We start from the raw sequence: 26744 nt of genomic DNA, 5'->3' as shown, positions 1-26744 counted from the left end.
TACAGAAAAAGGGTCACAAAAAAGTCAGAAACAGAGCCAGAAGAAGAAGAAGAAGAAATTTCAGAAGAAAAAGAACAGTCAAATGAAGAATGAAAAGGAGACCCAGAAAAAAAGTCAGAAGAAGGGTCAGAAGAAAAAGAAAAGCTGTAGAATCAGAAGAAGAGGAAGAGTTAGAAGAAGAGTCAGAAGGAAAAAGGAGAAAGACAAAGAAAGGGTTAGAAGAAGAAGAAGGGCCAGAAGAAAAGGGGTTAGAAGAAGACAAGAGTCAGAAGAAGAGTCATAAGAAGACTCATAAGACAAAAAGCCAAAAGAAGAAGAGTCATAAGAAGACTCGTAAGACAAAAAGCCAAAAGAAGAATAGACAGAAAAAGAGTCAGAAGAAGAGCCAGAAGAAGAAGATTCAGGAAAAGAAAAGTGAGAAAAAAGTCAGAAACCGAGTCAGAAGAAGAAGAGCCAGAAGAAGAAGAGCCAGCAAAAGAGAAAGAGTCGGAAGAAGAAGGGTCAGAAAAAGAAGAAGGGTCAGAAAAAGAAGAAGAGTCAGAAGAAGAGTCAGAAAAAGGGTCGGAAAAAGAGGTAGAAGAAGACTCAGAAGACGAGCAGCCAGAAAAACAAGAGTCAGAAAAATAGTGAGAAAAAGAGTCAGAAGAAGAAAAGCCAGAAGAACAGGAAAAGTTAGAAGAAAAGAAGATTCAGAAGAAGAAGAAGAAAAAAGAAGAATCAGAAAAAGTAGAAGAACAAAGGAAGAGTCAGAAGAAGAAAATAGGAAGAGTCAGAAAAAGAAGAAAAAAGGAAGAGTCAGAAAAAGAAGACATGTTTAATTTCCAGCAAAAGCGAGCCCCCCAAACACAGAAAGCAGGACAGGTTGGCACCTGAGTGGAACCGAAGCCTCCTCCAATCCTCCTCTGACTGTTCAGCCACTTGAAGGCTTCCTTTGCTTCGGTCATGTGACCCAACTTGACCAATGCCAGCAGGGCGTAACCCGTGGCCTCCAAGCTGAACAATTGGTTCTGCCTGTCAGGCCAGTGGCTACCTGCGGGGGCAGCAGAGGCCTCAGTTAGACCACCTAGCCCGGGCTTTTCTTTTTATTGCCATTTTCATGGTTACCAGGATGTCAGTGTGACGGTCACGACTCCCTAAACCAGGGGTCTCAAACTCAATTTATCTGGGGGGCCCCTGGATGCAGAAACTGGGTCGCAAGAAAAGATTTCTTTAAAAAATCTAACATGCACTTTTTAATGAACTCACCTTCTTTGAATGGCTTTCCCGTCCTAGCAACATACTTGCCAACTCTCGCGATCTTTCCGGGAAACACCCGAATTTTAGTGCCCCTCCCGACAATCTCCCGGGGCAACCATTCTCCCAGTTTTCACCCAGACAACAGTATTAAGGGTGTGCCGAGATGATACGGTTTTTAGCGTCCTCTACAACTTGCCGTCTTGTCCGCTTTTCCACCCTACGAACAGTGTGCCGGCCCAGTCACATATTGTATTAGGCTTCTGCAGACCCACAGAAGCGACTGCAAGGCATACTTGCTCAACAGCCATACAGGTCACACTGAGGGTGGCTGTATAAACAACTTTAAAACTGTTACAAATATGTGCCACACTGTGAACCCACACCAAACAAGAACGACAAACGCATTTTGGGAGAACATCCGCCACGTAACACAACATAATCACAACACAACAATTACCCAGAATCCAAAGCAACCCTAACTCTTCCGGGTAGGGGCGGGGGTTGCATTGTAGCATCCCGGAAGAGTTAGTTGCAGGGGGTTCTGGGTATTTGTTCTGTTGTGTTTATGTTGTGTTACGATGCGGTTGATCTCGGCACCGAGGGACAGATTATCATGATGGTGGATCCCAGGTATGAGAATCGGTGTACGACTTCGAGTTGGTATTCATCGACTGTGATGGCTGGTGGAGTGTCCAATTCTTGACTCAGCACATTGGTCTTTTTTAGGCTGACGGTGAGCCCGAAGTCTTTGCAGGCCTGGTAGAATCTGTCCATAAGGCACTGGAGTTCTTGGTCAACGTGCGAAATGACGGCGGCATCATCAGCAAAGAGCATGTCCCGGATGATTGTCTCACGGACTTTGGGACGGGCTAGGTTGAAAAGTCGGCCATCAGATCTGGTACGTAATAAACCCCTTCTGTTGCGGTCCCAAAAGCATGTTTGATGAGCAAGGTAGGAGCAAGGATGCAACCTTGCTTGACTCCGCTCTTCATGTCAAATGGGTTGGACATGCTACCTTCCTACTGGATGGTTGTCTTCATGTCCTCATCTAATGGGACTATGGAGCTTTGGAGGGCGTCCAATCTTGGGTAGGATGCTGAAGAGCCCTTCTCTGGTAACCAGGTCAGGTCAATGAAGGATATGTACTTGGGTTTCTGTTGTTCCGCCACAGCACAAACAACAACAATAACCTTATCTCTCCTGCTTGCTTCTTTGTCTTGTCTTGTCTTAACTTTTGTGTTGCCTCTTTTTGCACTGCTCTCCAAATCAACATTGGAACTATTCAACTGGCCTCAACAAAATTGACAAGATCTTGGGTTTGGGGGAACCTGCCGTCGTGACGAAGCGGTTGTTGCTGGACACACCACGGACTCTTGGGAGAAGAAGGAGGGCCGCGTGCCTGGCGACCCTTTTCTGTCGAGGACGTGAAGATATCCACCTATTCGGAATTTTGACAACGAGACATCTGCTGATTGGAGTAAGCGTTGCTCTGGTTTGTCGACAAATTGGAAGTTGCTGGCAGACTTCAAATGACCCAAAAGCTGCCACAAATGATTGGAGGATGCGGGAAGAACTGTGGACTACATCGGTTTTGAGGACCAGTCATAGACAATTTAGAGTGAAAAGAAAAATACTATTTTCACCCGCATACAAAACATTCTAACTTGGGTTGTTTCCCTGGCTTCGAGACTCTCCCGAAGGACGGTGCGGCGAAGACACAACAAACTCCCTTCTTGTCTCTCATGGACACACACCTGTTGTTGTTGACTTTGGACTAGCGACTGCACACTACATTAAGGCCGCGGAACAGACACACACTACAGGCTTACACACACACACATCCAAAAAAATATACGCCACACATACACACCCCATCCCCCCAACCCAACGCCCTCGACGCGAATCCCATAGGGGTGATGAATGGATGGTCAGCGCCTGAGAGCTGCGGCCTACCATCATGACCCCGAACTCCCTTCCCTCTGTTGCTAGATATCTCGAGATGTATGTTGTAATATGTATATGTGCTTTGCTATGGAGGTTTTTTCCCACTCCAGACTGGGCCCCCTTAGGAGCCCAGTCTAGTTTGTATTTTTTTACTCATCCTTCCCAAGCGTTTACCTTTTTTCCCATCTTTTACGGGGCGCCTTATGGCGACCCATCAGCGTTCTTGTTCTGTAATCCTGTACACAGTTTGTTTGTCTAATCTTGAACAGGTTTGTGCTGAAAACAAAGTTTTGTTGTACTTGTACAATGACAATAAAGACCAATCCTATCCTATCCTATACGAGAAAAAAAAAATTATTCAAAAATGTTGTGGGTGTAGCTTAAATACTCTATAGTCCGGGATATACGGTAGGTGCGTGAGTTGAGGTTCCACGTACCTGTCTCTTGTCTGCAAATATTAAAAATTATAAATTATTAGTATGGAATGAATTAAAATGCTTCAGATTTCTAATAAATACATAATAATAATAATAGATTTTAATTGTAAAAAGCACTTTACATTGAGCAAACAACCTCAAAGTGTTACAGTGTATTAAAATGATAATAATAATAATAATAATAATAAAAAGATAATACAAATTAATAAAAATAAAAACTAGAACAGCGTATAATAGTAGTATGCAAATATATATATATATATATCTATATAAAGGCTTTTTTAAAAAGAAGGGTTTTTAAGCCTTTTTTAAAAAGCATCCACAGTCTGTGGTGCCCTCAGGTGGTCAGAGAGAGCGTTTCACAGACTACAAAAAAAGTCATACAAATTCTTCAAATGCTATGTAGGACATTCAAGAGGTTTTCAAATCCTGAAACTGAAAATGAAAGTAAAGAAGCATGAATATGAAGGTACCTTGACGTGATGCCCTGAGATGTCTTGTAGGGTCAAAGGCTGGTCCTTTCCCCACCAAGGCCAGGGCGTAGGAGGCGATGGCCACCGTGTAGGGCCTCAAGCCTGACCTCATCAGGGCCTTCCTCAGGTATTCTGCTGTCTTACCAATGGCCGCCTGTAGGGGTGGGGGCAGACGTGTGATTATCGCCATAGCAACAGGACGGCCGCCCGGTTGAACGAGTCACCTCCAGGTTTTGACCGCTGCATCGGATTCCCGCCTGCTTCGCCTCCGCCAGCGCCACGACGACGAAAGCCGTCAGCGTGGTCTCGCCGTCCCTGCCGTGTATTCCGCCCTGGCGGACGAAGAAGCAAAACGTTCACGCCGACGCCAGCGCTTTCTGTCCAGTTGAGGACGGGTGCGTCTCACGGTCATGGTTGTGCTGTACACAGGGTTGTCCTCCACGAAGTAACCCGTGGGAAGCCTCTGCTTGTAGCCCACCAGGAAGTTGAGCGGTTTACAGACTTGCTGGGTGTCCACGCCGATGATGGAGTGAGCCATGGAGAAGACCTTCACTACGTATGCCGTGATCCTGCAGGCACGCACGTACGCTAGGATTAGATCGGAAGAGGCTCCGCACCTAATTCCTAATTCCGCAACTAATGTGGGCAGAGAGACCATGCGGGCAGAGAGACCAAGCAGGAAACGAGACCATGCGGGCAGAGAGACTAGCAGAGAGACCATGTGGGCAGAGAGACAATGCGGGCAGAGAGACTAGCAGAGAGACCATGTGGGCAGAGAGACAATGAGGGCAGAGAGACCAAGCGGGCAAAGAGATCATGCCGGCATTGAGACCATGCGGGCAGAGAGAGCATGTGGGAAACGAGACCATGCGGGCAGAGAGACGAGCAGAGAGACCATGTGAGCAGAGAGACCATGCGGGCAGAGACACCATATGGGCAGAGAGATCATGCGGGCAGAGAGACCATGCGGGAAGAGAGATCATGCGGGCAGAGAGACCATATGGGCAGAGAGATCATGCGGGCAGAGAGATCATGCGGGCAGAGAGATCATGCGGGCAGAGAGACCATGCGGGCAGAGAGATCATGCGGGCAGAGAGACCAAGCGGGCAGAGAGATCATGCCGGCATTGAGACCATGCGGGCAGAGAGATCATGTGGGAAACGAGAACATGTGGGCAGAGAGACGAGTAGAGAGACCATGTGGGCTGAGAGACCATGCGGGCAGAGAGACCATGCGGGCAGAGAGATCATGCGGGCAGAGAGACCATGCGGGCAGAGAGACCAAGCGGGCAGAGAGACCAAGCGGGCAGAGAGATCATGCCGGCATTGAGACCATGCGGGCAGAGAGATCATGTGGGAAACGAGAACATGTGGGCAGAGAGACGAGCAGAGAGACCATGTGGGCTGAGAGACCATGCGGGCAGAGAGACCATGCGGGAAACGAGACCATGTGGGCAGAGAGACGAGCAGAGAGACCATGTGGGCAGAGAGACCATGCGAGCAGTGAGACTATGTGGGCAGAGAGACCATGCGGGCAGAGAGACCATGCGGGCAGAGAGACCATGCGGGCAGAGAGATCATGCGGGCAGAGAGACCATGCGGGAAGAGAGATCATGCGGGCAAAGAGACGAGCAGAGAGACCATATGGGCAGAGAGATCATGTGGGCAGAGAGACCTTGTGGGCAGAGAGACCATGCGGGCAGAGAGATCATGCGGGCAGAGAGACCATGCGGGCAGAGAGATCATGCGGGCAGAGAGACCATGCGGGAAACGACACCATGTGGGCAGAGAGACGAGCAGGGAGACCATGTGGGCAGAGAGACCATGTGGGCAGAGAGATCATGCGGGCAGAGAGACGAGCAGAGAGACCATATGGGCAGAGAGATCATGTGGGCAGAGAGACCATGTGGGCAGAAAGACCATGCGGGCAGAGAGACCATGCGGGAAGAGAGATCATGCGGGCAAAGAGACGAGCAGAGAGACCATATGGGCAGAGAGATCATGTGGGCAGAGAGACCTTGTGGGCAGAGAGACCATGCGGGCAGAGAGATCATGCGGGCAGAGAGACCATGCGGGCAGAGAGATCATGCGGGCAGAGAGACCATGTGGGAAACGACACCATGTGGGCAGAGAGACGAGCAGGGAGACCATGTGGGCAGAGAAACCATGTGGGCAGAGAGATCATGCGGGCAGAGAGACGAGCAGAGAGACCATATGGGCAGAGAGATCATGTGGGCAGAGAGACCATGTGGGCAGAAAGACCATGCGGGCAGAGAGACCATGCGGGAAACGAGACCATGTGGGCAGAGAGACGAGCAGAGAGACCATGTGGGCTGAGAGACCATGCGGGCAGAGAGACCAAGCGGGCAGAGAGATCCTGCCGGCATTGAGACCATGCGGGCAGAGAGTTCATGTGGGAAACGAGACCATGCGGGCAGCGAGACGAGCAGAGAGACCATGTGGGCAGAGAGACCATGCGGGCAGAGAGACCATATGGGCAGAGAGATCATGGGGGCAGAGAGACCATGCGGGAAGAGAGATCTTGCGGGCGGAGAGACCATATGGGCAGAGATATCATGCAGGCAGAGAGACCATGCGGGCAGAGAGATCATGCGGACAGAGAGATCATGCGGGCAGAGAGACCATGCGGGAAACGAGACCATGTGGGCAGAGGGAGGAGCAGAGAGACCATATGGGCAGAGAGATCATGCGGGCAGAGAGACCATGTGGGCAGAGAGATCATGTGGGCAGAGAGATCATGCGGGCAGAGAGACGAGCAGAGAGGCCATATGGGCAGAGAGATCATGTGGGCAGAGAGACCATGTGGGCAGAGAGACCATGCGGGCAGAGAGACCATGCGGGCAGAGAGACCATGTGGGCAGAGAGATCATGCGGGCAGAGAGACCATGCGGGAAACGAGACCATGTGGGCAGAGAGACGAGCAGAGAGACCATGTGGGCTGAGAGACCATGCGGGCAGAGAGACCAAGCGGGCAGAGAGATCCTGCCGGCATTGAGACCATGCGGGCAGAGAGTTCATGTGGGAAACGAGACCATGTGGGCAGAGAGATCATGAGGGCAGAGAGACTATGTGGGAAACTAGACCATGCGGGCAGAGAGACCATGTGGGCAGAGAGACCATGCAGGCAGAGAGACCATGCGGGCAGAAAGACCATGCGGGCAGAGAGACCATGCGGGAAACGAGACCATGTGGGCAGAGAGACGAGCAGAGAGACCATGTGGGCTGAGAGACCATGCGGGCAGAGAGACCAAGCGGGCAGAGAGATCCTGCCGGCATTGAGACCATGCGGGCAGAGAGTTCATGTGGGAAACGAGACCAAGCGGGCAGCGAGACGAGCAGAGAGACCATGTGGGCAGAGAGACCATGCGGGCAGAGAGACCATATGGGCAGAGAGATCATGGGGGCAGAGAGACCATGCGGGAAGAGAGATCTTGCGGGCGGTGAGACCATATGGGCAGAGATATCATGCAGGCAGAAAGACCATGCGGGCAGAGAGATCATGCGGACAGAGAGATCATGCGGGCAGAGAGACCATGCGGGAAACGAGACCATGTGGGCAGAGGGAGGAGCAGAGAGACCATATGGACAGAGAGATCATGCGGGCAGAGAGACCATGTGGGCAGAGAGATCATGTGGGCAGAGAGATCATGCGGGCAGAGAGACGAGCAGAGAGACCATATGGGCAGAGAGATCATGTGGGCAGAGAGACCATGTGGGCAGAGAGACCATGCGGGCAGAGAGACCATGCGGGCAGAGAGATCATGCGGGCAGAGAGACCATGCGGGAAACGAGACCATGTGGGCAGAGAGACGAGCAGAGAGACCATGGGGGCTGAGAGACCATGCGGGCAGAGAGACCAAGCGGGCAGAGAGATCCTGCCGGCATTGAGACCATGCGGGCAGAGAGTTCATGTGGGAAACGAGACCATGTGGGCAGAGAGATCATGAGGGCAGAGAGACTATGTGGGAAACTAGACCATGCGGGCAGAGAGACCATGTGGGCAGAGAGACCATGCGGGCAGAGAGACCATGCGGGCAGAGAGACCATGCGGGCAGAGAGACCATGCGGGCAGAAAGACCATGCGGGCAGACAAACCATATGGGCAGAGAGATCATGCGGGCAGAAAGACCATGCGGGTAGAGAGACGAGCAGAGAGACCATGTGGGCAGAGAGACCATGTGGGCAGAGAGACCATGTGGGCAGAGAGACGAGCAGAGAGACCATGCGGGCAGAGAGACGAGCAGAGAGACCATGTGGGCAGAGAGACCATGTGGGCAGAGAGACCATGTGGGCAGAGAGACGAGCAGAGAGACCATGCGGGCAGAGAGACCATGTGGGCTGAGAGACCATGCGGGCAGAGAGACCATGCGGGCGGAGAGACCAAACGTGCAACGATACAATGCACAGAGAGACCATAAGTGCAGAGACAATGCATGTCGAGACCACTTTAAAGTGTTTTTTATGCTGGCAGAAATTGGCACTGTTTTGACAACATTCAGGCGCCCTTCTTGCCTTTCAAGGAAAGTAATCAAGAACTGACACAAGTAGCAGCTCAGCTCAAGTACTTACCAAGTACTTGCACCTTCCCTCCTGTAGGGGGGGTAAGAGCCGTCAGTCTTTTTGTAGGCCAGCTGGTTTTCATAGCCTGGGAACATCAGAAGATCGAAGAAGACGTCTCAAACACGATGACCTCATCCAACCATGCATCTATCCCTTCATCCATCCTTCCAGCAAACACTCGTCCTCCATCTCCCTCGTGGCGCACCTCTCCGGATGTATCGCAGCGCGTCGACCTTGCGCAACACGCCCACGCTCTCCCAGTTGTCGCTGCGTTCCAGGTAGAGGGTGGCAATGAGCGGCAGCGTGATGGTTGCCAGGTTCTGCTCCACGCAGCCGCCGGGCATCCGGATGAGGGAGGCCAGGGAGTCGTCGCTGATGGAGTTGTCGATGCTGTCGGCCAACACGTTCCCTGGGGGAGGGAAACAGGAGTCCAGAACAATCCTTGCTTTTCATTCCACCATCGCCGATGTCTGACCTCTGACGTTGATGAAGGTTTCCGGCACCGAGTTCGGTACCACGCCCTCCAGTTCCACCTTGCCCACATGGACTGTCTGCTTTCCTGTGGAGCAGTGGTTCTTAATTTTTGTCTGTCACGCCCCCCCAGGGGACATAGTTTTTTTTTCACACACCCCTGAATTGAATGTTTATTTTTTTATCTGCAGGTGTCACGATAAACCCGCCCCTCCTCCACACTTCCCGCCCCCCAGGGGTGCTCGCCCCACTATTTAAGACGTACTGGCTCACAGTCACATTTTTGTACGGGATAAAATGTTTTAACACCCTTAAGTGAACATTTGTTTTACTACCTGTACAGTATATGTCAATATATACGCTATTGCTTCTCACGCCCCCCCCCCCCCCCCCCCCCCTTTCACCCCCATCCCACACACACACACACACATAGCACGGCAAGCAAAATTTTTTTCTGGGTATATGTTCCTCGGGTAAAAACAATGTTAAATTATATCAGTGATTCCTCATAATTTTCTCTTAAGCCCCCAGGGGCCAATTTTTTCTCACGCCCCCCCCCCCCGGATGCAGCTGAGATAGGCTCCGGCACCCCCTTTAACTTAATATTTGTTTTTATTAATCTGTATGTGTATATTTTTTACCAACACTAAAGAGGCCATTACGTTATTGCCTCTCATGCCCCCCCCCCCAAGAAGTAAAATTTGTTTCATACCCCTTGAAGTTATTTCTTTATCTGTATGTGTCTACATAGTTCTTTTCGAGCACTAAAGATGCCATTATGCTATTTCCCCACACGCCCCCCCTTCCAAGTTACCTCAAACAGCTCCACGGCATAGCTCGGTTGGTAGAGCGGCCGTGCCAGCAACTTAAAGGGTTGCAGGTTCGATTCCCGCTTCCGCCATCCTAGTCAATGCCGTTGTGTCCTTGGGCAAGACACATTACCCACCTGCTCCCAGTGCCACCCACACTGGTTTGAATGTAACTTAGATATTGGGTTTCACTATGTAAAAGCGCTTTGAGTCACTAGAGAAAAGCGCTATATAAATATAATTCACTTCACTTCACAGTTAAATTTTTCGATAGGGTACAATTTTTCACACTTCCCTGTAGAAAATGTTTATTTTCCTGTATATGTCAAAATATACGCTAATACGCTATTGCTTCTCACGCCCCCCCCATCCCCCCTCCCGGACATATCATGCAAAGCAAAATGTTTTTCTGGTTATATGTTCCTCGGGTAATTGCAATGTTACATTATATTAGTGATTCTTAATAATTTTCTTTCACGACCCCCCAAACACTAAAGATGCCTTTACGCTATTGCCTCTCACGCCCCCCAAGGAGTAATATTTAATCCCCCCCCCCCCCACCCGAAGTTATTGTTTATTTTTTTTATCTGTATGCGTCTACGTAGTTCTTTAAAAGCACTAAAGACGCCGAAATGTTATTGCCTCTCACGCCCCCCCACCCTTCCGAGTTACCTCACACAGCCCCAGTTACATTTTTCTATAGGACAGAATTTGTCATACCTCCCTAAAATAAATGTTTATTTACCTGTATATGTCAAGATGTACGATATTGCCTCTCACGCCCCCCCCACACCACCACCCCCCCCAGGAGTGGAATTTGATTCACACCCCCACAAAGTACTTGTTTATTTTTTTATCTGTATATGTCTACATAGTTCTTTACAAGCACTAAAGACGCCGTTATACTATTGCCTCTCACGCCCCCCCCCCCACCTTCCAAGTTATATCACAGCCCGAGTTACATTTTTCTATAGGACAGAATTTGTCATACTTCCCTAAAATAAATGTTTATTTATCTGTCTATGTCAAGATATACGCTATTACGCTATTGCCTCTCACGCCCCCCCGCAGGAGTAGAATTTGATTCACGTCCCCACGAAGTACTTGTTTATTTTTTTATCTGTATGTGTCTACATAGTTCTTTACAAGCACTAAAGACGCCGTTATGCTATTGCCTCTCACGCCCCCACGCCCCCCCCCCCACCTTCCAAATTAACTTATACAGCCCCAGTTACATTTTTCTATAAGACAGAATTTATACCTCCCTGAAATAAATGTTTATTTACCTGCATATATCAAGATATACGCTATTATGCTATTGCCTCTCACGCCCCCCCCCCCCCCCTTTCCAAATCACCTTATACAGCCCCAGTTACATTTTTCTATAGGACAGAATTTGTCATACCTCCCTAAAATAAATGTTTATTTACCTGTATATGTCAAGATATACGCTATTGCCTCTCACGCCCCAGGAGTGGAATTTGATTCACACCACCACGAAGTACTTGTTTATTTTTTTTATCTGTATATGTCTACATAGTTCTTTACAAGCACTAAAGACGCCGTTATACTATTGCCTCTCACGCCCCCCCACCTTCCAAGTTATATCACAGCCCCAGTTACATTTGTCTATAGGACAGAATTTGTCATACCTCCCTGAAATAATTGTTTATTTACCTGTATGTCAAAATATGCGCTATTACGCTATTGCCTCTCACCCCCCCCCCCCAGGAGTGGAAATTGATTCACGCCCCCACAAAGTACTTGTTTATTGTTTTATCTGTATGTGTCTACATAGTTCTTTACAAGCACTAAAGACGCCGTTATGCTATTGCCTCTCACCCCCCCCCCCACCTTCCAAATTACCTCACACAGCCCCAGTTACATTTGTCTATAGGACAGAATTTGTCATACCTCCCTGAAGTAAATGTTTATTTACCTGTATATGTCAAGATATGCGCTATTACGCTAATGCCTCTCACGCCCCCTTCCCCGACACCTCAAGCCCCCCAAAGGAGTCGAATTTGATTCACCCCTCCCCCCCTTGAAGTAATTGTTTTATTTTTTTCATCTGTATGTGTCAACATAGTTCTTTACAAGCACTAAAGACGCCGTTATGCTATTGCCTCTCACGCCCCCCCCCCTTTCCAAATCACCTTATACAGCCCCAGTTACATTTTTTTATAGGACAGAATTTGTCATACCTCCCTAAAATAAATGTTTATTTACCTGTATATGTCAAGATATACGCTATTGCCTCTCACGCCCCCCGCAGGAGTGGAATTTGATTCACGCCCCCACGAAGTACTTGTTTATTTTTTTATCTGTATGTGTCTACATAGTTCTTTACAAGCACTAAAGACGCCGTTATGCTATTGCCTCTCACGCCCCCACGCCCCCCCCCACCTTCCAAATTAACTTATACAGCCCCAGTTTCATTTTTCTATAAGACAGAATCTGTCATACCTTCCTCAAATAAATGTTTATTTACCTGCATATATCAAGATATACGCTATTATGCTATTGCCTCTCACGCCCCCCCCCTTTCCAAATCACCTTATACAGCCCCAGTTACATTTTTCTATAGGACAGAATTTGTCATACCTCCCTAAAATAAATGTTTATTTACCTGTATATGTCAAAATATACGCTATTGCCTCTCACGCCCCCCCCCACCCCCCCAGGAGTGGAATTTGATTCACACCCCCACGAAGTACTTGTTTATTTTTTTATCTGTATATGTCTACATAGTCCTTTACAAGCACTAAAGACACCGTTATACTATTGCCTCTCACGCCCCCCCACCCCCCTTCCAAGTTACATTTTTGTATAGGACAGAATTTGTCATACCTCCCTAAAATAAATGTTTATTTACCTGTATATGTCAAGATATATGCTATTGCCTCTCACGCCCCAGGAGTGGAATTTGATTCACACCCCCACGAAGTACTTGTTTATTTTTTTATCTGTATGTGTCTACATAGTTCTTTACAAGCACTAAAGACGCCGTTATACTATTGCTTCTCACGCCCCCCCCCCCCCACGGCCCCAGTTACATTTGTCTATAGGACAGAATTTGTCATACCTCCCTGAAATAAATGTTTATTTACCTGTATATGTCAAAATGTCAAAATATGCGCTATTACGCTATTGCCTCTCACCCACCCCCGCCCCCCCAGGAGTGGAAATTGATTCACGCCCCCACGAAGTACTTGTTTATTTTTTTATCTATATGTGTCTACATAGTTCTTTACAAGCACTAAAGACGCCATTATGCTATTGCCTCTCACGCCCCCCCACCTTCCAAATTACATCACAACCCCAGTTACATTTTTGTATAGGACTGAATTTTTCATACCTCCCTGAAATTATTGTTGATTTACCTGTATATGTCAAGATACACGCTATCGCCTCTCAAGCCTAAGGGACGTACATTTTTTCACCCCCCCCCCCTCCATCCGAAAGTCAGTATTGCTTTCTTATCTGTATGGGTCAGGACAATTCTTTACTAACACAAAAGACTATTTTACGCTATTGCCTCTCAAGCCCCCCCCCCACCTTCCAAATTACCTTATACAGCCCCAGTTACATTTTTCTATAGGACAGAATTTTTCATACCTCCCTGAATTATATGTTTATTTACCTGTATATGTCAAGATATACGCTATTACGCTATTGCCTCTCACGCCCCCCCCCCCCCCCTTCCAAATCACCTTATACAGCCCCAGTTACATTTTTCTATAGGACAGAATTTGTCATACTTCCCTAAAATAAATGTTTATTTACCTGTCTATGTCAAGATATACGCTATTACGCTATTGCCTCTCACGCCCCCCCGCAGGAGTAGAATTTGATTCACGCCCCCACGAAGTACTTGTTTATTTTTTTATCTGTATGTGTCTACATAGTTCTTTACAAGCACTAAAGACGCCGTTATGCTATTGCCTCTCACGCCCCCACGCCCCCCCCCCCCCCACCTTCCAAATTAACTTATACAGCCCCAGTTTTATTTTTCTATAAGACAGAATTTGTCATACCTCCCTCAAATAAATGTTTATTTACCTGCATATATCAAGATATACGCTATTATGCTATTGCCTCTCACGCCCCCCCCCTTTCCAAATCACCTTATACAGCCCCAGTTACATTTTTCTATAGGACAGAATTTGTCATACCTTCCTAAAATAAATGTTTATTTACCTGTATATGTCAAGATATAAGATATTGCCTCTCACGCCCCCCCCACACCACCCTGCCCCCCCAGGAATGGAATTTGATTCACACCCCCACGAAGTACTTGTTTATTTTTTTATCTGTATATGTCTACATAGTTCTTTACAAGCACTAAAAACGCCGTTATACTATTGCCTCTCACGCCCCCCCCCCACCTTCCAAGTTATATCACAGCCCCAGTTACATTTTTCTATAGGACAGAATTTGTCATACTTCCCTAAAATAAATGTTTATTTACCTGTCTATGTCAAGATATACACTATTACGCTATTGCCTCTCACGCCCCCCCGCAGGAGTAGAATTTGATTCACGCCCCCACGAAGTACTTGTTTATTTTTTTATCTGTATGTGTCTACATAGTTCTTTACAAGCACTAAAGACGCCGTTATGCTATTGCCTCTCACGCCCCTCCCCCCACCTTCCAAATCACCTTATACAGCCCCAGTTACATTTTTCTATAGGACAGAATTTGTCATACCTCCCTGAAATAAATGTTTATTTACCTGCATATATCAAGATATACGCTATTATGCTATTGCCTCTCACGCCCCCCCCCCCCCCCTCCAAATCACCTTATACAGCCCCAGTTACATTTTTCTATAGGACAGAATTTGTCATACCTCCCTAAAATAAATGTTTATTTACCTGTATATGTCAAGATATACGATATTGCCTCTCACGCCCCCCCACACCACCCCGCCCCCCCAGGAGTGGAATTTGATTCACACCCCCATGAAGTACTTGTTTATTTTTTTATCTGTATATGTCTACATAGTTCTTTACAAGCACTAAAGACGCCGTTATACTATTGCCTCTCACGCCCCCCCCCCCACCTTCCAAGTTATATCACAGCCCCAGTTAAATTTTTCTATAGGACAGAATTTGTCATACTTCCCTAAAATAAATGTTTATTTACCTGTCTATGTCAAGATATACGCTATTACGCTATTGCCTCTCACGCCCCCCCGCAGGAGTAGAATTTGATTCACGCCCCCACGAAGTACTTGTTTATTTTTTTATCTGTATGTGTCTACATAGTTCTTTACAAGCACTAAAGACGCCGTTATGCTATTGCCTCTCACGCCCCCACGCCCCCCCCCACCTTCCAAATTAACTTATACAGCCCCAGTTTCATTTTTCTATAAGACAGAATCTGTCATACCTCCCTCAAATAAATGTTTATTTACCTGCATATATCAAGATATACGCTATTACGCTATTGCCTCTCACGCCCCCCCCCCCCCCCCCCAGGAGTGGAAATTGATTCACGCCCCCACGAAGTACTTGTTTATTTTTTTATCTGTATGTGTCTACATAGTTCTTTACAAGCACTAAAGACGCCGTTATGCTATTGCCTCTCACCCCCCCCCCCCTTCCAAATTAACTTATACAGCCCCAGTTACATTTTTCTATAGGACAGAATTTTTCATACCTCCCTGAAATAAATGTTTATTTACCTGTATATGTCAAGATATACGCTATTACGCTAATCCCTCTCACGCCCCCTTCCCCGACACCTCATGCCTCCCAAAGGAGTCGAATTTGATTCACCCCTCCCCCCCTTGAAGTAATTGTTTTTTTTTTATCTGTATGTGCCTACATAGTTCTTTACAAGCACTAAAGACGCCGTTATGCTATTGCCTCTCACGCCCCCCACACCTTCCAAATTAACTTATACAGCCCTAGTTACATTTTTCTATAGGACAGAATTTGCAATACCTCCCTGAAATAAATGTTTATTTACCTGTATATGTCAAGATATGCGCTATTGCCTCTCACGCCCCCCCCCCCCCCCCCCTAGGAGTGGAAATTGATTCATGTCCCCACAAAGTACTTGTTTATTTTTTTATCTGTATGTGTCTACATAGTTCTTTACAAGCACTAAAGACGCCGTTATGCTATTGCCTCTCACGCCCCCCCATCCCCCTTCCAAGTTTCATCACAACCCCAGTTACATTTTTTTGTATAAGACTGAATTTTTCATACCGACCTGAAATAATTGTTGATTCACCTGTATATGTCAATACCCCCCCCCCCCCCCCCCCCCGAAAGTCGGTATTGCTTTCTTATCTGTATGGGTCAGGACAATTCTTTACTAACACAAAAGACTATTTTACGCTATTGCCTCTCACGCCCCCCCTTAGAATCCAATCCCTCCCCCCAGGGGTGCCCGCCCTACTATTCAAGAAGGAGGGGCGGGCACTCCTGGGTTAAAGTCCCCTGGTCGCCCACACCTCCTTCAGCAGACGGGTTCAGGACGGCACTTTGGACTTTGCTCTTCTGGACTCCATCCATCTGTTTGTGTCCGACACAAAAATGCTTAGTTTTGAGACATTGAACTTTGATTTTGGGGACACGTCGAAGCCGCCGCCTTCAACTCACCACCACGCGCAGGAGCTTCTGGACGCGGTCTCCGCCCATCAAGTCACGGGCCACCACCATCACCTCGATGGGGAGCCGGCCCACCGCCAGGGGCATGATGGTGTAGGGCACCACCTTGGACGCCCCCGCCGCCAGCGTCACTTCCTGCGTGTGTCGGTCCCTGAAGGCGACGCTGCACACGTCTTCCGTCTTCATCAGAACCACGCGCACCTGTAAGGGACGGCAAAAGACTTAAACCGCTTAAACCGGTCCGCCCCAAAAACGGGCTCAGCAGTGAAAACGCGGCACTCACGTGCAGATCGTCGTAGCCGTAGTTGTGGATGACGGCCTTGATCTCCACTTGTTCGTTCCTCGCCACCGAGTACGGGAGCTTCAAGTCCACGAAGAAACGCTTCCAGGCTTTGATGTTGTACGGCTCGGCCACGCAGAAACCTAAAAGTCGAGGTGTGTCCATTAATGAGGTGTTGGACATCTTCCACACCAAACACCTCCATCTCGGTGGAAGCTCACAGTGGTGTGGCGCTGGCTACCTTGCGCAAGTGTACCTTAGTGATGGAATAATTATGTTTAAGTTATCACACAACTCTTTATTTAAAGGCCGTTGCTATAGTGATTATCAATTGTGCTGAAGTTGTACTTTTCTATCAGTGCAAAGGGACAACTTGCAATCTTGGATCGCGAGTCGTCTCGTATCAGTGTTTGTGTCCAGACCCGACCCGGCCTGCTGACTGCAAAGAGCGAACATCGAGTACCGTGACGCGGGCAAAGCAGAGACAGGGCGATATCACGAGTGTCAGCACATTTGAATTTCTTATATATATTGTGTATAACTGGGGCTGCTGAAATTACCCCAATTTCTTCAGAAGCAGCCTCAGTGATGTAACCAGGGACTTCCAAAATAAATAGAGGAGCACAGGGGATTGTACCTTAGAGCGTAGGTTGGAACTGTGACTAAGTGTACAGCCCAATTGAGCAAAATTTAACTCCGTATCTGAATGATTCCTTGCTTCTTGTCTGTTTAATAGATGTCATCAGTGTTTGAACCTGACACTTAGCATCCAAGCTACGCTGGTCTTCTTACCTGTGTTAGGCGAGGAGCTGATGGCCATCACCCCCCACTCTGTGATGCTGTCGGGTAAAGCCCGGGTCAAGTCCTTAGACGCTAACCTGAGCAGTTAGAAACGCCAAAGATCAGCAGGGAAATTAAACATTCATGCATGAACCTGAAGTTATCAACATTATTATAGCAATGTGGTTCTACGTGCTAACATTACATTGTAACAATATTTTAGGCTAGCAACACTAGCATAGCTATGTGAGCCATATGCTCACTTTGCATTTTAACATCACGCTAGGTTAGCGACATTAGCATACCTTTGTGACAATACGTGCTAACATTACATTTTAACATTATGCCAGGTTAGCAACACCAGCTTGGCTAAATCATGCTACATGCTAACACAAATCTAGGTAAGCGACCCACATTCCATTTTTAAGATACTGCTAGGTTAGCAGCCTAAGCATGCCTATGTTAGCAACATGCTAATATTACATTTTAACATCATTCGATGTTAACACAATGGCAGAGCTCAATGAACAACATGCTAACATTAAATTTCAGCATCCTTCTAAGCCAGTAATGCGAGCGTGTTACCGGCATGCTAATAGCTATGTGACATTACATGCTAACATTACATTTCAACACCGTGCTGGGTTAGCAACTCTAGCTTAGCTATATGAGCTTCATGCTAACAGTACATTTTAACACAATTCTAAAGATACATGCTAACAACGATTTTTCAACATCATTGTTGTTTAAGAACACTAACATAGCTAATAGCCATGTGATGCTACATCAGGGGTCGGGAACCTTTTTTGGCTGAGAGAGCCATGAAAGCCAAATATTTCAAAATGTATTTCCATGAGAGCCATATCATATTTTTTAAAACTGAATACAACTAAATGCATGCATTTTTTAAGTAAGACCAACATTTTTAGAGTATAATAAGTCTCTTTTTCTTTTTGATAACATTTATTCTGAAGCTAACCAATAATAAATAAAATGTCATATCTGTTGATCATGTTTTTGTTTGGCCTTGTGCTGTTTGTCCTTTGGACTCTTTTAAGTTCCTGTTTTTTTCCCCACTCCCTTGTCTGGTTTCCTTGGTTACCCATTTTGTCCACCTGTCTCTGGTGGACAAAATGCCCGCTCACCTGCATCCCGAGCACTAATCAGAGGCAGTATTTAAGCTCGTCTTTGCCAGTCAGTCTCCCTGTGCTGACTTGTTTCATGCCTCGCCATAGTTTCCTGCTTCATGCCATGCCAAGTAAGTTTTGTTTGATTTACGTTCTTAGTCTGTTTATGCGTTAGCTTTGTTCTTTAGCCCAAGTTGTGCCTCCGCTGTGAGCGATTTTTGTTTGTATATTTTTTTAGTTCAAATTAAATCATGTTTTTACCTAAATGCCATGTCCCGAGTAGTCCGTCTGCCTTCCTGGGAGAACGACCCCGCAGCAAGCTGCAACTTGACATAAAATACTTCTTACCATTAATGCGACTTCTTGAACAGGTGCGGTAGAAAACGGATGGATGGATATAAATGCATGAGAATGTTTTATGTTTTGCACGTTATTTTTAGCACTGTGATTACCAGCGAAATTATTCATAATTATCGCGTTAAGCAATGTCAGCTAAGATTTATCTGAGAGCCAGATGCAGTCATCAAAAGAGCCACATCTGGCTCTAGAGCCATAGGTTCCCTACCCCTGTGCTACATGCTAACATTACATTTTAACACCGACGAACGGATAGCTATTTTTATTTAAAAATATTTTTTTTAATATTTTTTTAAGCCGACCCATTACTCTTTGCGTCGAATAAAAACTATCTGATCAATAGGGGTGGGCGATATCTCAAATTTGGGTATCGATAGCGATCCGATACCGATACCGGAAGTGTCGTCATCTGATTGGGGGCCGGGGGGACTTCGGGGTATCGATAATTTTGAAAAACAAATTTGTACTTTTGCCTTCATTAATTGATTATGTTAATAATACAACATAGGACAACGATTTAAGTCAGGGGTAGGGAACCTATGGCTCTAGAGCCAGATGTGGCTCTTTTGATGACTGCATCTGGCTCTGATAAATCTGAGCTGACATTGCTTAACGCGATAATTATGAATAATTTCGCTGGTAATCACAGTGCTAAAAATAACGTGCAAAACATAAAACATTCTCATGCATTTATATCCATCCATCCGTTTTCTACCGCACCTGTTCAAGAATTCGCATTAATGGTAAGAAGTATTTTATGTCACGATTGGGGGGGGGTTGCAGCTTGCTGCGGGGTCGTTCTCCCAGGAAGGCAGACGGACTACTTTAGGTAAAAACATGATTTAATTTTAACTAAAAAAAGATACAAACAAAAATCGCTCACAGGGGAGGCACAACTTGGGCTAAAGAACAAAGCTAACGCATAAAAAGACTAAGAACGTAAATCAAACAAAACTTACTTGGCATGGCATGAAGCAGGAAACTATGGCGAGGCATGAAACAAGTCAGCACAGGGAGACTGACTGGCAAAAACGAGCTTAAATACTGCCTCTGATTAGTGCTCGGGATGCAGGTGAGCGGGCGTTTTGTCCACCAGAGACAGGTGGACAAAATGAGTAACCAAGGAAACCAGACAAGGGAGTGGAAAAAAACAGGAACTTAAAAAGTCCAAAGGACAAACAGCACGTGGCCAAACAAAAACATGATCAACAGATATGACATTTTATTTATTATTGGTTAGCTTCAGAATAACAATGTTATTAAAAAGAATAAGAGACTTATTATACTCTAAAAATGTTGGTCTTACTTAAAAATGCACGCATTTAGTTGTATTCAGTTTTAAAAAATATGATATGGCTCTCACGGAAATACATTTGGAAATATTTGGCTTTCATGGCTCTGTCAGCCAAAAAGGTTCCCGACACCTGCCCTAAATAAAGCTTTAAAGTGCCTTATTTTCGCTCTCTGCGAAGACACTGGCCATTTCCCTGTGACGTCACACAGTGCTGCCAATGTAAACAAACAATGGGAATACCACAGCAAGATATAGCGACATTAGCTCGGATTCAAACTCGGATTTCAGCGATTTAAGCGATTCAACAGATTACGCATGTATTTAAACAGATGGTTGGAGTATGAAAATATTGAAGAAGAAACTGAAGCTATTGAGCGAATAGCTATTGACGCTATTCATAGCCATAGCATGGCCGAACAGCTGCGTTAGCATCGCCGGTAAAATGTGCGGACCAAACGATCAGGACTTTTGCATCTTTTGACACTGGAGCAACTTAAATCCGTCGATTGGTAAGTGTTTGTTTCGTATTAAATGTGGGTGGGAGGAAACGTAATATAGTTGCAAATGCATCTACAGGTTATCCATACATCTCTGTGCCATGTCTGCTTTAGCACCGCCGGTAAATAGCATGTTAGTGTAACAAACAGTTCAGGGTGTCCCTCCAGTGTTGCCGTAAGGCTGTGACGTAAGAGGTCTATATAAAGGCGGGTTGTTGAAGAAGGAGATAGGTGTAAAGAAGGGAACAATAAAGTGGTGGAGACCGGACCTGCTCTCATGACTCACTTTTATTATTTTATTTTATCAGTACCCAAATTATGCGAACCCAGGACACTCGGCTACATTAGCATCGATTAGCATAGCATGTTAGCATCGATTAGCTGCCAGTCAACATCAACAAAACTCACCTTTGTGATTTCGTTGACTTAATCGTTGCAAATGCATTTGCAGGTTATCCATACATCTCTGTTCCATGTCTGCTTTAGCACCGCCGGTAAATAGCATGTTAGCATCGATTAGCGTAGCATGTTAGCATCGATTAGCTGCCAGTCAACATCAACAAAACTCACCTTTGTGATTTCGTTGACTGTAGTTGCAAATGCATCTACAGGTTATCCATACATCTGTGTTCCATGTCTGCTTTAGCACCGCCGGTAAATAGCATGTTAGCATTGATTAGCTGGCAGTCAACATCAACAAAACTCACCTTTGTGATTTCGTTGACTTAATCGTTGCAAATGCATTTGCAGGTTATCCATACATCTCTGTTCCATGTCTGCTTTAGCACCGCCGGTAAATAGCATGTTAGCATCGATTAGCGTAGCATGTTAGCATCGATTAGCTGGCAGTCAACATCAACAAAACTCACCTTTGTGATTTCGTTGACTATTGTTGCAAATGCATCTACAGGTTATCCATACATCTCTGTGCCATGTCTGCCTTAGCATCGCCGGTAAAATGTGGAGACACTCTGGCAAATTCAATGGGGGTCTGGCGGCAGATTTCTTGCCAGTGGTGCAACTTGAATCCCTCCCTGTTAGTGTTGTTACACCCTCCGACAACACACCGATGAGGCATGATGTCTCCAAGGTTCCAAAAAATAGTCCAAAAAAACGGAAAATAACAGAGCTGAGACCCGGTGTTTGTAATGTGTTGAAAATGAAAATGGCGGGTGTGTTACCTCGGCGACGTCACATTCTGACGTCATTGCTTCCAGCGCGATAAACAGAAAGGCGTTTGATTCGCCAAAATTCACCCGTTTAGAGTTCGGAAATCGGTTAAAAAAAATAGATGGTCTTTTATCTGCACCATCAAGGTATATATTGACGCTTACATAGGTCTGCTGATAATCCATCCATCCATTTCTACCGCTTATTCCCTTTCGGGGTCGCGGGGGGCGCTGGCGCCTATCTCAGCTACGATCGGGCGGAAGGCGGGGTACACCCTGGACAAGTCGCCACCTCATCGCAGGGCCAACACAGACAGACAACATTTACACACTAGGGCCAATTTAGTGTTGCCAATCAACCTATCCCCAGGTGCATGTCTTTGGAAGTGGGAGGAAGCTGGAGTACCCGGAGGGAACCCACGCAGTCACGGGGAGAACATGCAAACTCCACACAGAAAGATCCCGAGCCTGGATTTGAACCCGGGACTGCAGGACCTTCGTATTGTGAGGCAGACGCACTAACCCCTCTGCCACCGTGAAGCCCCCCCACCCCCATTACGTCGCGTCTTTTGACCTCACTCACCCGTCTGCGTCGGCGTCGCCGGGCAGGTTGATGTCGGTCCACAGCCACGACTCGAAGAACTTGGAGCGCAGGTAGACGTCCCGCTCCTCCAGGTAATCGTCATCTTCGTACTCCTCGTGGTCCACGCCTTCCTCCTGCTCCGCCACGCTCGGCTTTGTGAAGTGCGGCCCCGTAGAGTCGAAGGCCTTATTTGGGGAGCTGTACTCCACCCTGGACTCCACCAACCTGGCTTGCGGTCTTCCCCAGTCTACCAAGAGGAGCAGAATTCACACGCGGGTCAGCTAGTCCAGGTTCTCGGCCGCCATGAAGGACTTACTAAACATTTCTCTCCGGAGAGGGATCATGGGTCCCGAAGGTCCGCGGTGTGCGAAGGTGGGCACGGGTGGTGCACTGGTGGTGGGTGCAACGGTAGTGGGTGCAAAGGTGGTGGGCAGCTCCGTGTCCAGCTCCTGGTCCCGGTAGGTGGCGCAGCAGTAGCGGAAGGCCCGGATGCACTCCCAGCCCTCCGTGATGTAGAGAGAGCGCCGGGTGCAGGAGTAGGGCATGGGGATGTCCCGCAGCCCGTCTCTGCAGCAGCGGTGCTGCAGCTTCTCCTTGTAGTGACTCTCTGCAGCGAACACAACATCATCCATTCATCGTATCAATCAATGTTTACTTATATAGCCCTAAATCACTAGTGTCTCAAAGGGCTGCACAAACCACCACGACATCCTCGGTAGGCCCACATAAGGGCAAGGAAAACTCACACCCAGTGGGACGTCGGTGACAATGATGACTATGAGAACCTTGGAGAGGAGGAAAGCAATGGATGTCGAGCGGGTCTAACATGATACTCTGAAAGTTCAATCCACAATGGATCCAACACAGTCGCGAGAGTCCAGTCCAAAGCGGATCCAACACAGCAGCGAGAGTCCCGTTCACAGCGGAGCCAGCAGGAAACCATCCCAAGCGGAGGCGGATCAGCAGCGCAGAGATGTCCCCAGCCGATACACAGGCAAGCAGTACATGGCCACCGGATCGGACCGGACCCCCTCCACAAGGGAGAGTGGGACATAGAAGAAAAAGAAAAGAAACGGCAGATCAACTGGTTTAAAAAGGGAGTCTATTTAAAGGCTAGAGTATACAAATGAGTTTTAAGGTGAGACTTAAACGCTCAGGGGCGGTTTAGCTCGGTTGGTAGAGTGGCCCTGCCAGCAACTGGAGGGTTGCAGGTTCGATTCCCGCTCCCGCCATCCTAGTCACTGCCGTTGTGCCCTTGGGCAAGACACTTTACCCACCTGCTTCCCAGTGCCGCCCACACTGGTTTGAATGTAACTTATATATTGGGTTTCATTATGTAAAGCGCTTTGAGTCACTAGAGAAAAAGCGCTATATAAATATAATTCACTTCACTTCACTTATTAGCGACAGAAGACCCTATTGTATTTCTAAATGCCATCCATCCATCCATTTTCTACCGCTTATTCCCTTTCGGGGTCGCGGGGGGCGCTGGCGCCTATCTCAGCTACAATCGGGCGGAAGGCGGGGTACACCCTGGACAAGTCGCCACCTAAATGTTTTATTATTATTATACCGCCGCCTCTTTGAGCTGTAGTTTGACCCCCTTAACATGCTTCAGAACTCACCAAATTTAACACATATCAGGACTGGCGAAAATCGCCATCTAATCAAAAAAAAAAAAAAACCCAAAACTCAAAATTGCACTCTGGCGCCCCCTACGAAAAAACTGCTTGGAACTTCCGTTAAGAATGTTGTAGAGCAGGGGTCGGGAACCTTTTTTGGCTGAGAGAGCCATGAAAGCCATCCATCCATCCATTTCCTACCGCTTATTCCCTTTCGGGGTCACGGGGGGCGCTGGCGCCTATCTCAGCTACAATCGGGCGGAAGGCGGGGTACACCCTGGACAAGTCGCCACCTCATCACAGGGCCAACAAAGATAGACAGACAACATTCACACACTAGGGCCAATTTTAGTGTTGCCAATCAACCTATCCCCAGGTGCATGTCTTTGGATGTGGGAGGAAGCCGGAGTACCCGGAGGGAACCCACGCAGTCACGGGGAGGACATGCAAACTCCACACAGAAAGATCCCGAGCCTGGATTTTGAACCCAGGACTGCAGGACCTTCGTATTGTGAGGCAGACGCACTAACCCCTCTGCCACCGTGAAGCCCGCCATGAAAGCCAAATATTTCAAAATGTATTTCCCTGAGAGCCATATCATATTTTTTAAAACTGAATACAACTAAATGCGTGCATTTTTAAGTAAGACCAACATTTTTAGAGTATAATAAGTCTCTTATTCTTTTTAATAACATTGTTATTCTGAAGCTAACCAATAATGAATAAAATGTCATATCTGTTGATCATGTTTTTGTTTGGCCATGTGCTGTTTGTCCTTTGGACTCTTTTAAGTTCCTGTTTTTTTCCCCACTCCCTTGTCTGGTTTCCTTGGTTACTCATTTTGTCCACCTGTCTCTGGTGGACAAAACGCCCGCTCACCTAATCAGAGGCAGTATTTAAGCTCGTCATTGCCAGTCAGTCTCCCTGTGCTGACTTGTTTCATGCCTTGCCATAGTTTACTGCTTCATTCAATGCCAAGTAAGTTTTGTTTGATTTACGTTCTTAGTCTGTTTATGCGTTAGCTTTGTTCTTTAGCCCAAGTTGTGCCTCCCCTGTGAGCGATTTTTGTTTGTATATTTTTTTTAGTTAAAATTAAATCATGTTTTTACCTAAATGCCATGTCCCGAGTAGTCCGACGACCCCGCAGCAATTGTGACATAAAATACTTGTTAACATTAATGCGACTTCTTGAAAACAGGTGCGGTAGAAAAACGGATGGATGGATATAAATGCATGAGAATGTTTTATGTTTTGCACGTTATTTTTAGCACTGTGATTACCAGCGAAATTATTCATAATCATCGCGTTAAGCAATGTCAGCTAAGATTTATCTGAGAGCCAGATGCAGTCATCAAAAGAGCCACATCTGGCTCTAGAGCCATATCTGGCTCTAGAGCCATAGGTTCCCTACCCCTGTTGTAGAGACATGAAACGAAAACCTCTATATAGGTCTGACTTAGACCTCGATTTCATACACTGACCTCCTTCAGCAAAAATCAACAGCAATTTGGCAAAAACCTCTTCAAAACAACAGTTTCCTAAAAAATGTCATTTTTGCCTATTTGAGCTGTAATTTGACCCCCTTAAATTGCTTCAAAACTTCAGGACTGGCAAAAATTGCGATCTTATAAAAAAAAAACCTCAAAATTGCGCTCTAGCGCCCCCTAGGGAATAAAACACAAACAAAACTGCTCCTATGAAGAAAACAAAGACAAAACTGCTTGTAACTTCCGGTAGGAACGCCGTAGAGACATGAAACAAAAACCTCTATGTAGGTCTCACTTAGACCTACATTTCATTAATTGATATCCTTCAGCAAAAATCAACAGGAAGTTGGCAATTCCCCATTGAAAACAAAAGTTTTGTAAAAACCCGTCACCTTTTTTCAAACATTATCTCCCCTGAGCGCGTTTGTTGTGTCGGCTTCAAACTCGCACAGGAGAGAGATTGAAGCCTTCTGATTAAAAGTTGAGCAAAGAGTTTTTCTAACTGCTCCGGTTTTGATTTTACGAGCCTTCAAAGAACCGCTGCGCTGTCTCAAGATGGCCGCTTAAAAGCAGGAAGCAGCAGCGTGACCACACAACGCAGAGAAGGTAGGTACTGTGCGGGTAAAGATATGTTGACTGGGTGATAGAAGGAGGCACCAGTTTGACTGCAGGATACAGAGAAGGTAGGTAATGTGCAGGTAAAGATATGTTGTCTGGGTGATGGCAGGAAGCACCAGCATGTATGGGTGACAGAAAGAAGCACCAGTGTGACCCCAGGATGCAGGGAAGGTAGGTAATGTGGAGGTAAAGATATGTTGAATGGGTAAAGGCAGGAAAAACCAGCAAAAGTCGGTCCCGTCCATCGCTGCTTGCAGCTTTAATTACATGTTTTTTGACTATTGTTGTTCTTGTTTAGGTCAGAAAGTGCAAACTTTTTTCCTGTGAAGTTTGAAATTGATCCAAACTAATGGACG

The 26744-nt window shown here is 46.7% G+C and overlaps 1 protein-coding gene across 1 annotated transcript in view; it reads right to left on the bottom strand.

Annotated features, from left to right (window-relative positions):
• Positions 1–26744, bottom strand: part of LOC133561489 (complement C3-like) — an 87209-nt gene that overhangs the window by 27333 nt on the left and 33132 nt on the right. The window contains exons 20-32 of the mRNA XM_061914783.1: positions 22978–23268; positions 22662–22908; positions 17647–17732; positions 16858–16997; positions 16566–16775; positions 16418–16478; positions 9146–9229; positions 8876–9079; positions 8680–8755; positions 4497–4659; positions 4315–4422; positions 4091–4244; positions 870–1030 (exon numbers count right to left, since the gene is read on the bottom strand). Coding sequence (XP_061770767.1) covers positions 870–1030; positions 4091–4244; positions 4315–4422; positions 4497–4659; positions 8680–8755; positions 8876–9079; positions 9146–9229; positions 16418–16478; positions 16566–16775; positions 16858–16997; positions 17647–17732; positions 22662–22908; positions 22978–23268 — 1985 coding nt within the window. The remainder of the gene's footprint in view (positions 1–869; positions 1031–4090; positions 4245–4314; positions 4423–4496; positions 4660–8679; positions 8756–8875; positions 9080–9145; positions 9230–16417; positions 16479–16565; positions 16776–16857; positions 16998–17646; positions 17733–22661; positions 22909–22977; positions 23269–26744) is intronic.

Source organism: Nerophis ophidion, linkage group LG01 (assembly GCF_033978795.1).
Source record: "Nerophis ophidion isolate RoL-2023_Sa linkage group LG01, RoL_Noph_v1.0, whole genome shotgun sequence".
Taxonomy (NCBI): Eukaryota; Metazoa; Chordata; class Actinopteri; order Syngnathiformes; family Syngnathidae; genus Nerophis; species Nerophis ophidion.
Note: the sequence above shows the minus strand (reverse complement) of the source record. Positions and strands in the feature narration are given on the sequence as shown.